General features: G+C 43.5%; 1 protein-coding gene across 1 annotated transcript in view; it reads left to right on the top strand.

Annotated features, from left to right (window-relative positions):
- Positions 1-17,899, top strand: part of camta1a (calmodulin binding transcription activator 1a) — a 272,063-nt gene that overhangs the window by 219,281 nt on the left and 34,883 nt on the right. Inside the window, exon 7 of the mRNA XM_030137891.1 lies at positions 14,532-14,685. Within this exon, the coding sequence (XP_029993751.1) occupies positions 14,532-14,685 (154 nt within the window). The remainder of the gene's footprint in view (positions 1-14,531; positions 14,686-17,899) is intronic.

Here is a 17,899-nt window from a genome sequence, read left to right as displayed (position 1 = left end):
GAGAGGGAGGGGAGACAGACAGAGCCAGTGATATAGACGACAACGAATTGGACGCACTATCTCCTCATGTGCTCTTAGGGGTAAGGGAGAGTGGGGTACAGGCTGGGAATATACATTTCTATTTTAGCCAAGAGCCCAGCAGCAGGAGAATGACTTTCATTGGCTACATTCTAAATATTACATGACTTCCTGATGGCGGTGTGCTGTCTGAGGTGCTGTCTGGCCTGGTATTAACCTGTCCAGATAAATCAGTCGTTTACCCAACTCTGTACCTCTCTTCAAAGTCCCATATCCTGCTTTCTTACCTGAATTTCCCACTGCCTCCTTCCCTCCTGTGACCCTTCAGTTTTACCCGTTTCTCATGCACCATTTGTGCCTGTGGACCGCAGTCTGCACTGGTGCACCCCGCTTTGTGTATATACAGAGTGTGTGTATATGTGGAGTTAGACTACAGTGCTCTCTCTGCCAAGGCCCCTAACGTCATATGCAGCCTGGCAGGTGACAAATAGTTTTTTAATTGCTTGCACCAGGAAAATCATTAGTCTCTTCCCTTTCCTTGGTGGGACCAGGCAGGACGTGTGCGCAATAATAATAGCCTCAGTCCCATTTTCCACTTCCCGCCCGCTATTTTTAGATCAGGTGTATTTCAGAGCCCTATCCTGTGTTTGTCTGTGGGTGTGTATATATGTTTTGGTGTGTGTGTGTGTGTGTGTGTGTGTGTGTGTGTGTGTGCAAGTGTGTGAGTGCATAGAAGGGGTGGGCTAAATGGTCCAGGGGTGTTTTCCCTTGCTTGTGAAGGAGGGGAGAGTGTGTTTGTCAACCCTGTTCCTGCCTCATGAGAGTTTTTCTCTGTGCTGTTGCTATTCCCCAGCCTATGTTTGTCTCTGTGTCTGTGTGTGCTTGTGTGTACGTCTGTGTCTGGCAGGCTCTAACCTAGGCCATTGTGCTGTAGTGCATTACTGTAGCAATCCACCGACACAGCGGCCAGCCAGATGAAGCCGTCCAGTTTATGGAGCAACCTGCAAACTCCAGCTGCTTTTGGTTGGGATTGTGCTTAGTGGTGAGATATAGTATTGATTTTCTCTCCTCGGTGCCCTTGCCATCCCTGCGTAGATATGCACCAGCGCTCAGCATCCATTCACTGAGAAAGGGGAAAGGGGGGGGCAGAGCAGAGGATGATGTTTATGTGACGATACTGACCCCATTTGTTCACATGGAAAAGGCATGGAATGTGATGCGGCTAGACAGCAGAGGGGAATTGAGTTTGCGAGGCTCAGATTGCAAGATGAACCCTGAATTTGATTTCTGTGTTATACAAGCATTTGTTATTATATATCTGGGCGTCTGGATGTTTTTGTGTCTGCATCCTTGTATGGGTCTATTACAAGTGTGGGTATGTTCGGATTTGGAAGTGTCCCAGTGCATGTATGCCATCTTTTCTTGTGTGTCTCTGTGCAAGTAATTTGAACTGTTGTTGATTTGTGCTTTTTTGCCCTTTGTTTGAGTCCCAGTGGGGAGCTGTGTTCAGCACTGTTCCACAGTGCCTCTGATCCCATTCTCCATCTCCTCTCTTGTCCTGCCTCCCACCCTCTTCCTCTTTACTACATGGTAAAATCAAATACATGGTCAGTCATTACTTCAAACATTTCTGTAAAAACCCCTAGCAGCACTGCAGCAGCTTAAGTAGTGTAAAAGCCTCATTACACAAAATATTTCATATATAAATGAAGTGACTTGATAATCGTATTATGTATTGTATAAAAATATTATCCTGTGACCTTTTGGTGCATTTTAAGACTTGTGCTTATAAAATGTTTAAACATTGAATTGAACCTTTTAGATTTAATGATACCTTTAGGTATGCAGTATTTTAAACGGTGCAAAATAAAACTATTCTTTTCGTCTGATACATGCAAGTACACTCACAGAATTTCCTCGTCTTCAAGAGGATAATTTAATGCAGCTTTCAGTCTTCCCACTCTTCCACCCTCTAACTTTCCTTTCTACCATTTGTTATACTCATCTGAGGGTTTTTTTAGGCTCTTTGTATCTTGTTGTTTTTCTCAACATATGTATTTTGAACCTTAGAAAGATCATAATTATGCTTTTTTTATTTGAGAAAATATTTTTATATATTACTCAGTTGCTCAGTTTTAAAGCTTGGCATAGTCAGATGCATATTTTTACAGCTTTTACAAGTAATTAATCAGAGTGGAGTCACTAGCCTAAATAAACATCACAAGAGTGGAATTGTTTTCACAGTTAATCATATAGTGTAGTATAGTGGTCCACAGAATTGTCAGATATTCAAGAGGCTGCTATCTGAACAGCTGAAAGCCACCGCTCTGTGTACGTGTGTGTGTGTATGTGTGTGCAATCAGGCTGTGTTATTCAAGCCAAGAAGCCCTACCCTGGCAGTGCTGAGACTGGGGAGACCCCATTTCTTTCCAGATCCATCTCTCCAGCTTTGTTTGACTAAGTAGTGCCGTGATGTTGGTGTTGGTTAGGGCTGGAGTGGCAACAGCAGCAGCAGTGCAGCGTATGCGTGGGCTGCCTGAGCCAGTGGGGCTTGGCACAGAGAGGCAGCATATGTGCATGGCCAGCTTCCTTCCTCCTCTCCCATCCCTCTCTCTCTCTGTCGTTCTCGCTCCCTCTCAAAAAAACCCTCATCATTTCCCCACCTTTCTTTCCTCTCCTTTTAAGCGTCCTGATATCACCTGTGGGAGGTAGCATAGCGCAGAGATCAAAGACCGTGGGGATCCCAGTGTCCCCCAAGGACAGCCCACTATGTCTCACTAGTGCCATATTCTCAACTTCTGACAGACACACACAGACACACACACACATACTCTCCTCTTTGTCATTTTGTCATCTGGCATATGATCAGAGAATATTCGCTACAGAAGGTAATATATTGTGGCTGCGAGGGGGGCTCTCTGTTTCAGTTTTGATGCCTTTCCAAGAATTGGTCACCAGCACCTTGGCCTGTCTCTGCCCTACATAAACACTGGCAGTTATCCAAGCATGTCAAAACCAACAATTCATGAATACTACAGACTAACTAGTGGATGTGGACCTCCGCTTTGCCATACAGCAAAGAGTTAACTATGTCCCAGATAGTCCCAACCAGCTGTTTCAGCCTTTCACACCTTCTCTCCTGCTGCCTGCTCTCCTCTCTGCTTCTTGGACCAGTAAATGAACACTCATTTGCAAGTTAGATAAATCCTTTGAATGTATTATTGATGCAAACAAATTAGCCTGTAGGCCCTAGACAATACCTAATGGAGCCTTGGCTTATGGGTGAGGTAGTTTCCAGCGAGGGCACTGTCGGTGTTCTAGGATTGATGCCTGCTCTTCTGCCCCGTAATTATTTCTCCTACAAATTATTCAGCTGTTCTGATGCAGTTTGGGATTTAAAGCAGTGCTACTTATTGCTGCCTATATGATTCCAGACCTCAGCCATGCCACATTCATTAGTTTATTAAAGAAAAAATAAGACATGGGCAATTAGATAACTGGGATAAAGCCACTGAAATGAGGGGATGTGTTATTATTCAAGTTTATGCACGCTGCTCATAATTCACTGGGGTTTATGTTAGTGTTGCTTTTTCAAGGATATTCTCTTATCTTGTTGTACACAGACACATTCACACATTTTTTACAGCCTTGTGTAAGCCTGTTCACGTGTTTACAGTTCCTCAAACTGTCTCCCTTTCTCAAATATGCATAGGAACAGGGGAAGAATGTCAAGCAAGATGTACATGAATATATATGGCCACATGCACATACATAGGACACACAAATGTAGGATACTTATACCTAGCAATAGTTGGTATGATAGAAGCAGAGGCTATAAAGGCATCACAAGAAAAAGTGAGAGAGGAGATGAGAGAAAGAGAGGACTACCATGCTGTCCTGTGTGATTAGGACCTAGTATTGATCAGAGGAGGGAGGGGAAGGCAGGCTGAAAAGGGAGGGAGAGAACAGGCCCCAGGGCTCAGGCACCATCTCTCTGGTGGCCTCTGCTCTGTTCCTCTCCTGCAAGCTGGCCAAGGCCATCGGGAGATACATCAAAGGGTCTTATCCTTCCATTCGTCCCATATGCAAGCATACAAATACACACATATTGATGCATGCACGCACACATTCCTCTGGCCTTTGAAAAATGCTCTATTTGATGACATCATTTCTCATTTTGTTCCAGTGCTTCACGTCGTAAATGGAAGCTGATAGGCCGGTGCCTGGGTGTTAAAGAGAGTCAGGGCCTGATATTTCCTCCTGTAGTCAAAGTCTTTGCACAGTACTAGGGTTTAGTGTTCGTGTATGTCCACGTGATGTGCTTTCACATGAAATTTTCATGTTTACCTTCCCCTATCTCCTCCGTATCTAAACCTATAAATTTTAAATCTCAGCCTTCAAATAACCTGAATGGACCTGCTGCTTTTTATTAGTATCATATGACGTGCCAAGCTTTTTCAAACACATCACAAAACAATGGTGGTGTCAGTAGTCAAGAACTGCACACTTCAAGCATGACAACCATGAATCAAGCACAGACACACACACTCGCACTCTGAATCAATCAGCTGGTCATGATGGTATGTCCATATTCCCCCCCCAGTTTTCAGTGTGTGTAGGGGAAGTACTCATTACTCTGTGCTCTCTCAAGGCTAGACCTGTGTTAATGCATTTTCTTCTCTTACACTCTTTTTCCTCTCCCCTCTCTGCACCCTCTGCCTGCTTTTCAGCTGACTCTGAGTTTTGGCAATCTTATTTGCCTTTCGATCCAGATCAATCTCCATCTTATCTACAGCTCCTGAATCATAAACAATTCATAGGCTCAACTTTGACACTGACAGACATTGAATAGTGAAGGATTGGTGCAAAGTGCTTGTGGAGGCTAGTTGGTGGTGCAGTTTACTCATTCTAAAGCCTTTGTTGGGCTCATCACCCTGTTGAACCCTGCGACTTACTACAAACCATCATCCTGCACAGCTGTCATCATGTCTCAGCAAGAGACACTCACAGTGGGAAGTGTGTCTCGTGTGTGTGTGCATCCACATGCACACAAATATAAAGTGTGTGTCAGGTCTTGTCTGTGGGTTTGTGATGTATTATTCATAAGAAGAAGCATTCATCTCAGCGAGACACCTTCAACAATTTGGAGACGTGGTGTGCTTAACGGCTTAATGTAGTTGCAGCAATTTGGCTCTCCTAAGGCTGATTAACACCAGCACTCCGGTCCTCAATGTGCTTTGCCTCACGAAGAATTAGGTGTTAGAAGAAACATGGCTTCCAAGTGAGTTGATGTATGTTTTCACAAATTTACCTGGCATTTTCTGATTTTAAGGTCTTTCAGATTACCAACTCCGATTCAATTTACATCCCCTTGCTTAGTCGCAACCAGAGTGATGAACACTTTTTTCAGCAAATCCAGAATCCCTTGAATTGCTGTGTAAAAAGTGCCCACTATCTGTTTAAATGTAGAATGCTAATGTTCCTGTTTCTCATTTCCCTTTGCCTCTCCTCTCTTTTTGTACCACCTACATTTTTGCTAAACAGCAGGTCAAACTTTACTGTGTATGTGAGTGCTGCCAACAGTAGAGCAGTCAGCAAAGTGCCACCTCAGCACCTGTGCTTTAATGATTAATACCATATTGATGGTCTCAATTAATTTCCTATTACACCACCAGAAGGCTGCGGTCGCTCTGTCTCTGTCACGGCCCTGCGCTTGTTTTGGGAAGCTTCTTTGTGGCAGCTGTGGGATGAAGATAGTCTGCTCTTCACTTCCTCACACACACATTTTTACAGACAGATGTACCAAACATGCACACACACAATTGCACACAGCAGTATCTTACGGAAACACACACGCACACTATTACACGCAGCTTTGCCCTTCGTATTTCACACACTTGCACATAGATAAACAAATAAAACTATAACTCTGCCTTTTAGTTGAATCATTTTTAAAGACGACTTGCTGTGTTTTAGTTATAATGTTCAGCAATGATCACAAATCTCTTTAGTGACTGGAGATTTAGTTGACTGTATAGTGTTCTGCAGCAATTTTACAAATCGCTATTCTCATCTGATTGTGTGACATTGGTGTAGCACTACCCCCTGTGTATAAACTACCATGTTTTGCATTTAAGCTTTGGTTGATACACAGTGCTGTTTTTCAGACCATTTTCTAAACCCTATGCTTTAGTCCGTACCCTGTGGTAGTGCTACTTATTTGTAACAGTATGTAAAATACTGATTTATTCCCATGATGATCCCTCTCTGGGCTGCGATTTGACAGTCAATTCCCATGACCTTAACCGTCTGTAGACTTGATCTGTGGCTCAACTTGCAGTCAACACTGCCCCTGTAGAGAGGCAGGGGAAATGCTTCTGTTTGTCGATCAGATCGGCAGACTTCTGATGGCGCCTTTTCTCTTTCTCTCTTCATTACCTTTTCATTTCCCATTCACGACTTCTTATCTCTGACCACTCTGTACTTCACCCCATAAACCCCTCTATCTCTCTCTAATATGCACTGTTTATCTCCAACTCATTCTTTCATTCTGTCTCACACACAACCAACCACACACTCACACACTGTCTTTATTTTCCATTTTTCATGCACACCCAATGCACACCATTGGTTGCTAGGAAACCATTTGAGCATTTTTTTTCCCAGGGGCAGACGTTTGATTATCCATTTGTATGGTGTGTATTTGTGTGTGTGTGTGTGTGTGTGTGTGTGTGTGTGTGTGTGTGTGTGTGTGTGTGTGTGTGTGTGTGTGTGTAAAGGCTAGTGTGTGTCTCCAGAGAGAGGTCTTGCCAAGCTGAGCTCTGGGGCTGCTCCAGTATCAGGCCCAGTAATAATAATGAGCCCCTCACCATGTTTGACAGAGCATACAGGCTTAGCTGTCCTGTGGCCATTGCCATAGTCATTGTGTGTAAAGGTAGTGAAATGTAATTAAGTACATTTACTCAAATACTGTGCCCACACATTGATAGAACTTATATTTTCATTCCCTTTAAATTTCTACTCTACTACATCTCAGAAGGAAATATTGCACTTTTTATTTTATTAAATGTGTGGCTGCATCACTTACTTTTCAGTTTGCAGTTTTTCAGTAAAAACATGTATCTTCAAATGTGTTGACTTTGACTGTTTGTGATAAAATGAAGGATTAAATGTTCTTTTATGGGTTTAGAAAATTATACTCCTTCTAAAGCTGAATAAATTCTTTAAAAACCCCTTGGATTAACTGGAAAATGCATTGTCACAAAGCTACAAGCAGGACTGTTTTTCTGAGCTCACACAAAAGTTGACTTTTTAGAGATATGTGCTATTCACAGGATAGAAATCCAACAAATATTATTATTTTGTGCAATGTGATGCAGCAGTAAAATACAACATACACATTGCAGCAGTGTTATTATTGCAGAATCATAGAATTGTGAAACACACACAGGGACAATTTTGCTGCACAATGACTACAGGTACATAGTGTTGATAATACAGTCAGGTTTCTTCTCCAAGATTTAGTGCATATAGTGATATCTAGAGGTTTAATTTGAGATTGCAGTTGGCTGAATTTGTTTCATCTCACCCTCCAATAAAGTGGCCATTAAAAATGCTCTAAAATGCCCTATTAGAGCTGTTTGTCTGTTGTGGGCTTTTTTGTTCGGGGGATTATAGCTACTTTCCACACTCAGTCACATTAAGTGATGTACCTTAATGTTGGACCTCACCGCCCTAAAACAATGTTCATCCTGAGTTCCTTGAAACACTCCATGGAGGGGACACAGTATAATATAAAGCACATTCTAAGGTAACGAAAAAGCATAATTATTCATATTTTCAAGTGATTATACACTAATGATAACATAACTATGACTATTAAATTACAATTTAAAATTTAGATCCTCCTAAATCACTCAAATTTCTACTCACTTGACCTTTGAATACATATTTTGATTGCATGATTCTTTACCTGTGCAGAATTTTCACAATGTGATATTAGCACTTTTAATTAAGTAAAGGATCAGAATACTTGTTCTGCCACTGTGTAAAAGTCTAGGTATGTGTGTGTGCACATCTGCATGTAAGTGCATGTAATGGCCCTCATTTGTGCTTGAGTGGGTCTGCTTTCTGTTACAACCTCAAAGGCTGTTGTTGTTGATGCTGACAACCAGTGTTATCTATTGTTGTTCAGTGGGCCGTTGCAGAGGCAGATAGTGGCCAGGTTGGACTGTCTTGCTGCTGGACACACATCAGTCCTCCCAGTGACTCCCTGTTTAGAAATGCACCAGCACATCTCTCTCCCCTGGCTGCTCCTGTGAAGTCCTGATTTGCTCACAGACACGGGCAGAGGCACATAAATAGCATGCGTGTCGACTGGCACGAGGAGAAAGCCGATGCACACAAACAAATCAGACTCAGCACTGATATGAAAGGGAGTGAGAACAGAAGAAAGGGAGGAGAGAGAGATGCCATTAGCTGCATTTTCGTCCTCCAAATGAATTGCACTATGCCCTAGGAGGAACAGATGAAAATGAGAGAGCAAGCAAGTGGAAAAGACTTAGAGAAAGCCAGAGGTTGAAAGGTTATTGTGAGGTGGAAACAAACGAAAAGAGCCATGAAGAGAGCGCACACAGTGAATCTTCCCTGTGTCGGAGAGGCCTCACCAACTTCCTCTCCCTCCTTTTATTCCAATGTGATTCTCTGTCACCTGGATGGCCAATGAATATTAGGATCAGTGCCATGGGCTCAGCCAAGGCCATTATGGCAGCCGGACGTGTTCCTGATAGCCCTTTCTCAGCTTGCCCTTGGGCACTGTGGCCTCACTTGGGATCACTACAGCTAATGGAGAGTGTAGTGTGCTTTGGAAAGGCCCAAGGAAGAACAAGTAGACTGTAAACTGTGAGTTGAGTCATGGCAGCTAAAGGGGCTTCAATGCCTCACTGCCCAGCTTACTGCCTGACTTAATGCCTGCCTGCTTGGCATCCAGAATGCTCCTCCATATTCAGGCTCCGAATACTGCCCTTTTGCACTTTTATTGTAATGCATGCACACACTTGGCACAGCAACAAACACACTCCACCTTTTAGTGTGGCGCAGTGCACAAATAAAATATTTCAAAGCAGGGAGGAGCTACACACAAAAATAGAGAAGCACTCTCTTGCGTACTCATTCGCAGACATGTAGAAATGCAAAATGCACTCACATATCTGCACAACGGCACACAGACGTGCACAGACACACACACTCCTACATACAGACTTGCATTCCCCACCCAGAGTAGAGCAGTTCTGCCCCTCTAAGCTGAGTTATTTAAAGCCCCGCTCTCAACTCCATCGGAGTGATTATGTGCTACTGAATTAAACATCACAGGCCTCAGCCCCTGGCTTCCTCTGAAACACGCTCAAACATGCTGGCCTCTTCCTGTTCCTCAAAAGTTCCAAGTTCTGCCTTTCATATCTTGCAGCCAGTACACAAGGTAGTGGAGGTAAAGAGGTGGAGTATGAATCCTCCCTAAATCAGGATCTCCCACTGTGCATACTGCTCTGCCATCTCTCTCACAGTCCTTGGACAGAGGCAAACCAGGCAATTCACATTAAGAAACTCTCTATAAACTGGCTCTTACCCCTGGATTGCTACCCACCCTGGGCATCATTTTAGCTTGGCGCTGAGGCAGTGTTGTAGTTGGTGTTGAGCCGGGTGCAGTAGAGGGTGAACTGTAGCAGTTAAGTTGAGCGTTGACTCCAGACACCCCAATTAGGGCGTCTGTATTCTAAACTGGGAACATTTAGACAAAGAGTGTGTCATAGAGGACCCAGAGTGAGAGGAGGGGAAAGTGGGTTCAGATCACGGATTGCTCTGCTACCTAGACAGGAGCTTCAGGCTGTTTGCTGCCTTTTTGGGAAGGTTTGACGTGGGGTTTTGTTTACCTCATTGTGTGTGTGTGTGTGTGCGCGCGCGCGTGTGTGCGTGCGTGCGTGCGTGCGTGTGTGCTCATGTGCTGCACATGTGTCTCTGTGTCTGCACGAGGCAAGGCACAAGCCAGCCACCCCCACATTCCAAAACACACCCGTTGGCACTGAGCGATAAAGGTTCCAAACAAAAAGAAGAAGTCTTGTGCCTCATGGAGGTGAACTTACAGCACCACAGAGGCAGTTGACCTTGAAATGAGCAGTGGTGTTTGGGGACAGGCGGGGGAGGGTGGTGTTTAAAAGTGCAACCTCAATGCCAGAGGCCAGGAGGCTGCCTAATGACTGGCACCCAATGCCATCCATCACCATGCCACTGCCAGGGCAACTGCCTCCACACAGCCGTGAGAGCGGGGCCTTAATAAGCCCATACACTGGACCACAGCGCACGACATGAAACAGACACGACATGTCAAACTGCACAGACATATGCAAAGATTCACACCACAAATTCTCATTCACCTTGCACACAAGGCAGCATGAATATGCAGTCAAAATAGCAGATGCTCTCAGACTCACACTCACAGCTCATTGCATTCATTCTGCATGCATACTGATGTACGTACACCAGCCAACATACAGAAATCTGCCTCTAGACACTCATTCACACGCTATTTATAATTTAATGTAGGCAGACGTAAAAATATAAAGGTACAGATACATCAACAAACACAAATACTTCATCACACACACCTTCCCTCTATATTTATGCCTTGATGCTGAATGTTTGTGACAAAACAATTGACTGTTTCTGCTTTCATAATATTTTGCATTGAAATGGATATCCCTGTAGCCAGCTAGTTCAATTCCCCCTGAAGAACTTTCTCATCCCTCTCCTTATTTGCTTTTTTTCCCCATTTCCTCCACAGAGTAAAAGTGGAAAAAGGGGGGTTCTTTCCATACCTGAGCCCCCTGTCTTTTCTCTTCTTTCCTTCAGTATGACAGGCTTTGAAGCCCCCAATCCTCCATGTGGGTTATTTTATCAGGGAGGAACAAGGTTCCCCCCTGCACTTCTCGGCTCATCCACATTCCATGAAGCATCCCCTCTCAATTAAGATCCTTTCATGTTAATGGTGTTCTTATCACTCCTGTGCACGGGTTGTGAAAGCGAGGCCTACTAAAGTACAGTACAACCATGGAGCAGAGCTGCCTGCCTGACAATATAGGAACCGTCTCCCTCATTCTTCTTTCTGTCTGTGTCTCTCTGTCTTTTTCTCTCTCTTACTCTTGTCTCTTTCCCTTCCTCTCTCTATCTCTTAATGAGCTACACTGGGCTGTCGGAGTAGTAGCTACATGGAGTTGTTCCAAAAGAGTGGCAGATTTGTGGCAGAAGGGTCACAGAGACTTAACAAGGCTGTGGACACATTACTTGTCCACTCACACTCACTTCCACCAATATATGCGCTTTGTACTTGAGGACTTCAGTTAGTTATATCTCCACTGCAGCTCAACATACACATTCACTGCCTCACATTACAGCCAGGAGTAGAAGGTCATTGTATCCATCTCCACTAACTCTGTGTCTTCAGCTCCATTAGTGCATCTCTCCCTTTCTCTCCTTCCTTGTCTTTTTGAGTAGTACAGGGTGTATGACTTCAGGACGAGGTAGGCAGTCACTAAGAGATCGTAGGAGCACTGGCTGCTTCTAAGTGCGTGGGTGCCAAAGAAACCTGTTGCCTGGCTACAACAGCACCTTTATCCTCTGGTTGCGATGGCGATGTCTTGCATATCGCATATGCGTGTGTGTGTGTGTGTGTGTGTGTGTGTGTGTGTGTGTGTGTGAGAATGTGTCTGTGAGTGTTGGCACCACAACTTTTTGTTGCGTTTGATTGTGATTGTGTGTGGATGTGTGTGCACGACTGTTTTCATTTTTATTTGCATGAATGGCTTTGTATGCTGATGTATTTGTGTGTATGAAAGAGAAAGATACTGGTGGAGGGAGGGGCAGGAAGGCGCTCCACCACCCACTCAGCAGGCCTTCCGCCCCCATGGCTGACTCCCCAAGACTCTGCTAGTAATTAGCTCAACATCTATCCATCTGTTCTAGGGAGGTGCAGTAAACATTAACACAACACAGCAACATGAAAATGCTGGCTCGGGATCCACTACATTTTACACATACAAGATATGATTATGATTATGAGGCCTAAACATGTAAATGATTGGCATACATGTGTGCAATTATGCTAATATGTATATATATTTACAGGCCCAAGCTCACATACATACATATAGAGTCATAAAACACCTCACATCCTCATTCACATTCACACCACAGGTTCCTGCAACTGTATCCCAGTCTTCCTTTCCACTGCAGAAGTGAGGCTGGAAAGCTGCCTTGAGACTCACATGGGAAACAAGTGAAAAAACAACCAAAAGACCACATTACACAATTAATCAATAAGTTAATGAGATCTCATTTTCTGTAGAAAATAGTATCCAGGCAAAAGTTCCCCCTCAGCCTTTTCCCCCTACTCCTGGAGAACCAACTCCAGATATTACACTGTGGAAAAAGAAAGCAGCCAGCAGGAAATTAAATTAAATTACCATCCTCATAGATTTATGTGACGCTTTACATTTTCATTGTGTTGTTTTCTTCTCAGAGAAGAGGTGGGCCTGAGTTTGGAGAAAACTGTTAAATGCGTTGTAAAATAAGAAGAGAGAAAAAGGAAAACACAATTGAGGAAAAAAAAGCAGAAGTTCCAGACATTATATACCTCTGGCTTCCTCCTCGGCTTACAATAGATAGCAGATTCCTTATAGTAAAGCACAGCAACACAAATTAGTTGTGTTTGGATGAGCCGTAAGGCTGCCACGTTGTCTCTTTTGCTTTGTGCATGCATATTTGTGTAGCTATGTGTGAAAAGGTAGAAAACAGCTGGGAGTGTGGGTGTTGGAAGGAGGTGATTGTGTGTAACCATGTGTATGATTGTGTTCAGCTAACCCTTGTGTGTTTTGTGAGTATATACGTATGTGTCTGTTACAGTATGCTAATTAGTTTGTCCTTGCTCGGCCTCTGTGTGTCTATGCCTGCGTATTTGCACAAACTCATGAGTGAGCTGTGTGTGTCTTTGCACACATGCTGATGTACCCTCATAATTAAATGAACTTGTCTACATTTGGCACTCTCATTCCAAGTAAAGACTCAGGGCATCTCTTAGCTGTTGACACAGCTGGTGATGCCATCTGGGGGCATCACATACCACCGTGTGCCATCTCCATCCAAACAGGCCAGCAACAGTCACCTACTGTCCACAGCAATGACAGAGGACAAGGAAAGCAGTGAGGTAACACACTGCGATGTCCAGTTCTAATCCCTGGTGGGAGTGGTGGAGGGAGGTCATCTGTGCTCCTCAGAGTCCCAGACATGATAGAAATGGTGGTAGTGCTTCGTATGTTTTGGAGCAGAACAAGTTGCTGCTGTAGCTCTATGCTCCTAGCCACACCCCTGTCTGGAATAAGGGGAGACAGAGACAGGGAGAGGGGGATGTATATTTCCAGATTAATGGTACACACTGAGAGGGAGCACAGACCTACACTAGCAGCACCTTGATTTATTCCCCACTTAGTACTGATGAAGCTTCAAACTGCAGTCACACACACATGTTGTCACAGCATTTTTCACTATCAAGGTCTTTGTTGGTTTGTCGATTCTTACGTCTTGTTTATCTGTGTGCTTGCATACACGTTAAGTGTGGCCCTGTGTGAATGTTTATTCACACATCTGAATGTAGTTTTTACCATAAACTGTGTAATTTGATGTATTTGGCAGCATCCAGGTTAGCTGTAATCAATACAAATATATTTGTATCCTGTTAGACCAGGGATGTTGCTCTTTATTTATGTGTTATGTTTGTGTGGGCTTAATGGCAAGTGGATGTTTAGAACATACTGGAAGTAATAAGGACCCAAATGGTTACATGCCTTGTTTGAGTCTTTGCTATGCACAGTAATCAAAGCTTTTCATGAATCGAGTTGATGTTATTCACACTCGCAAAAGATTCCCTAAAATGCTACCTATTATTCATAAGCTGTCAATTTAGTGAATTTGCAGAGGTAACCAAGTAACAATTTACAGCCAGCAAATTGTTGAGTTTTGACTCTGTAAATACAGGCAGAGTTAATTGAGGGCATCAACTCACCATGTGGGAGGACTTGACAAAATGCCATAAGTGTGTTACATGAGCACACATTATAATTATCACACATATGCCCGAATAAATACACACGAGGACACATGCTAGGATACACCTCCAAGCACATGCACATTTGTAGACAGAGAGGAGCATTTTTTCTGTTGGATTTTGGATTTCTCCTCTGTTCTCGGATGTTGTTATCTGTGCACAATTTTTCTGTTTCAACAGTGTTTTACTTTGCAGCAGCCAGCTGGCATGTTCCACATGGAAGCCCTTACAGCTAAGCTATAGTATCTATATGTCACTACCACAGTCTCCTCTTATATCCTCAAGAAGTCATGCTCTTTGTCTAACTGGGGCTATCTGTTACACCACCTTGTTTAATCTCCCCCTCTTCTTTCCTCCACAGAATCCTGATATTGTGCTCGTCCACTATTTGAATGTCCCAGCCATTGAGGATTGTGGGAAACCATGTGGTCCTATCCTGTGTTCCATCAATACAGACAAGAAGGAGTGGGCCAAGTGGACCAAGGAGGAGTTGATTGGCCAACTTAAGCCTATGTGTGAGTAATTGACTAATCCAATTCAGAACTATGCATTGATCGGTTCTTGTCGCCACTGTCACATTTTATTCAAAGCCTTTCACAGCTCCTATCAGCCATAAAAAAAAGTCTTTGATAGTGTTTACATGGAAAAACTGAACTCACTGGCTTTTTTTTCTGAGAATGTAATGCCTGGTCCTATTAGATCATAGCATGCACAATAAGTGCCCTCAACATCTCAGTCAGGGAGTGTCTTTGGTCACTGAGTGTTCCTACAATGTTATACGAGTGTGCATTTACTGGAGCCATCTGCCAGTTGCAGGTCAAAGGTCAGCTCTTCTCTTAGACCTCTGGCACCACTCTGACCAGGCTTAGAGTGCACCTCCTCTTTGGCCTGAGCAGGAAGTTGAGGCAGAAGATGGCAGCAAGCTGGTTATTGATTCATGTTAGTACGTGGGAGCAAGAATGTCTGACTCACCAGAAATCCCCCCTCCACCCCTCCAACTCCCTCTGTCTCTCTCCCTCCTCACTGAATTGATCCCTGTTGTTACTGGCTTTACTAATGCTCTGTGTGATGTGGTTTGTGTTTTTATTAGTCTCTTGATTTGCCCAACGATTGAGTCAGTGTTTGTCTGATGATAACAGTAGCCAAAGGAGGAGTTTGCGGGACACTGAAAATCTTTTCGAGAGCTGTCACAACACCTTTAACAACCAGCACGTGACCTGGGTGTGTCTGGCAGGGACTAGCAAGGCTGTGACTGATATTCCAAAATCCAATTATTGGTGATCAGGCCAGGTAAAGAGGAACATGTCAGCAGCTTTACAAGCATGTACACATGCTGGCTGCATACTGAGAAGGCAGCCCAGACCATTATAACTGTGGTCCATGTATATTGTTATCCTCTTGAGTACTCTGTCTGCTATCACTTTTAGAACATATTTCAACATAAAGCCTTACCTCAGGACAGCCACTAAGCAACGGCAGCCCACTGTATTCATTACATCTGTGGCTTAATGTAAAAACCAAGATCCATTTGCAGTAATGCGTGAAGTCATTAACTTTGGGAGTTGTTGGGACAAAGAGGGTGAGTGTGAGATGCCTTCTAGCTGCCAGGCTACATGAGGAGGCTACATAAAGAGAAAAAATCCCTTTCCTGCTCTCTGTCTTTGCTTTCTGTCTTTCTTCTTTCTATCCGTCTCATTCTCCTGAACAGCCAACCTGCTAAAACAAGCTTAATGATGGAGCAACATTGCCACCTAGTGGTATTGTTAGATAACTGCTCCTAACTCAATGTTTGGAGTTAAGACAGGGTTGAAGTCATGCACATCTATGCATTAGTTAATCATAAATAATACATTTGATCTTAATATGGAATACATATTTCCTAAACTGACCTATATCTTGCATCTATTAATAAGATTTTTTTTTCTTGCATACAGTAATTTAACTAATACAGTTGCAGCACTGTTGGATACGTTTTTATTTATAGCATTACATATTTCTACCATAGCATTTATTACAAATTTGTATTGCTTTTTTTATATGTAAACAAGCTGAACAGATTTTCCTTCTTCTTTCCTTCTTGGGGTACAGAAACATTCAAGCATTATAGGTTGATAATTGAGTGCAGGATGCATGATCACACAAATAAATTATACAGCTCGACACTCAGTGACATACTGTATGTGTCACTAAGGAAATTGATATCATATACTGATGATAGTTTATATTTTCACTTGATGATTTTTGTCAGCACTCAAACTCCTGAGATTATTTTTTCCACGTAAGTGTCAACTTTTGCAATATAATTGCCCTCTTCCATCTTACTCCTCTGTTTTGTTATTCTCGTCATGAAATTTCAGTGCTCAAAGCATTTGACACCTCTGATACAAAAAAAACAACAAAGGAAAAATGTGGATTTCATGGATCAGTTGAGCTTATTCTGTCTCCCCACAACAAAAACACACACATTCGTGTTCTCAGTCACAAAAAGTTTCTCACGCACATACAGCAGTTCAAATATAAGCCCTGTGAAATACTGCCTTGTCTGACCTCACCCTCCTTAACGCCCTGTGGTGTTTGATGAGAAAGAGAAGAAGCAAGAGGGTGAAGATAGGGGTAAGAGGGTGGCATCACAACTCAGTCACGCTACAGTTACATAGACAAGGCAGCCAGCTTGATTCACTCCTTTGGTCTAATGCTATAAACACGCTGCGCTATCCCCAGCTATGCCCTTAGCCTGCTGACAGATAGCGCTTGAGCGGCTTTAACAAACACTCAGACAGACAGAAGGCCTGTCTCTAGGCTAGAATAGAGCAAGGCAAGACAGCCAGGGCTGACCATCACATATACTATTGTACTCCACTGTCCCATGTAGTGCCCAATGGGGCAGAGGCAACAAGATGGGATATGCGTGTGCCCTGCAGCTCACTGTGTTTGTCATTAGAGCTCTGTGATGCTGCTCATGACAGGATGCAGTCATCAGGATGATGATGTGACTGGGTTGCTGTTTGGTGCCACTGCTGTCGCTGCCACCAGGATTAAACCTAGTGGCACTGCTCCTGTCATGTCTGCTTTGGAACATAACCCTGAGTGAGAAGAGCAGACAGCCAGACACGGTGGTAACTATACGTCAACAACCCAGAGCCTCCGGGGGCGACGTCTGTCTAGATGAAGCTTGAAGATGGCTGTGGCAATTCTGGCACGAGGGATCAGAGCAGGGGAAGAGACAAGATTGTTTGGACAAATAGGGACGGGGCTACATGGTGGATGTAAGATGTTGGATTAGGCTTTCACTCTTTCAGACACATCGGCAGATTGGATGCACCTCTGTCCTGTAGCCCTCTTGCTGGCTTTGTCACAGAAGGAGATTCCTGATAGCGGTTTAGTGCATCAGTGATCCTATGATCTTTTCATTAGCAATAATAGCATCATATCCTTGATACTGTTTTCATAACACACTGTCAGAAGTTGAGTGGGGACTCAAGCTGCACTGTCTAATGAGATCTCCAGACAGAAACAATTATTTGTACAGTAATTATACTGACATGGAATGAAATATCTATCTCACATTTGGAGTTCAGTCTTTGTTTAAGCTCATATGCTGTAGATATAAGACTGAACAAATATGACTCCGTGAGAGATCAAAGTCAATCCCGCTCATGTTTCTGTGACACAGCGAGTTGTAAGTGGAACGGTCTAAAGCTTGATCACAACAGCTCTGCTGACATCTGC

The sequence above is a fragment of the Sphaeramia orbicularis genome, chromosome 7 (assembly GCF_902148855.1).
Source record: "Sphaeramia orbicularis chromosome 7, fSphaOr1.1, whole genome shotgun sequence".
In the NCBI taxonomy this organism is placed as follows: Eukaryota; Metazoa; Chordata; class Actinopteri; order Kurtiformes; family Apogonidae; genus Sphaeramia; species Sphaeramia orbicularis.
This window is presented reverse-complemented; position numbering and strand designations above follow the sequence as displayed.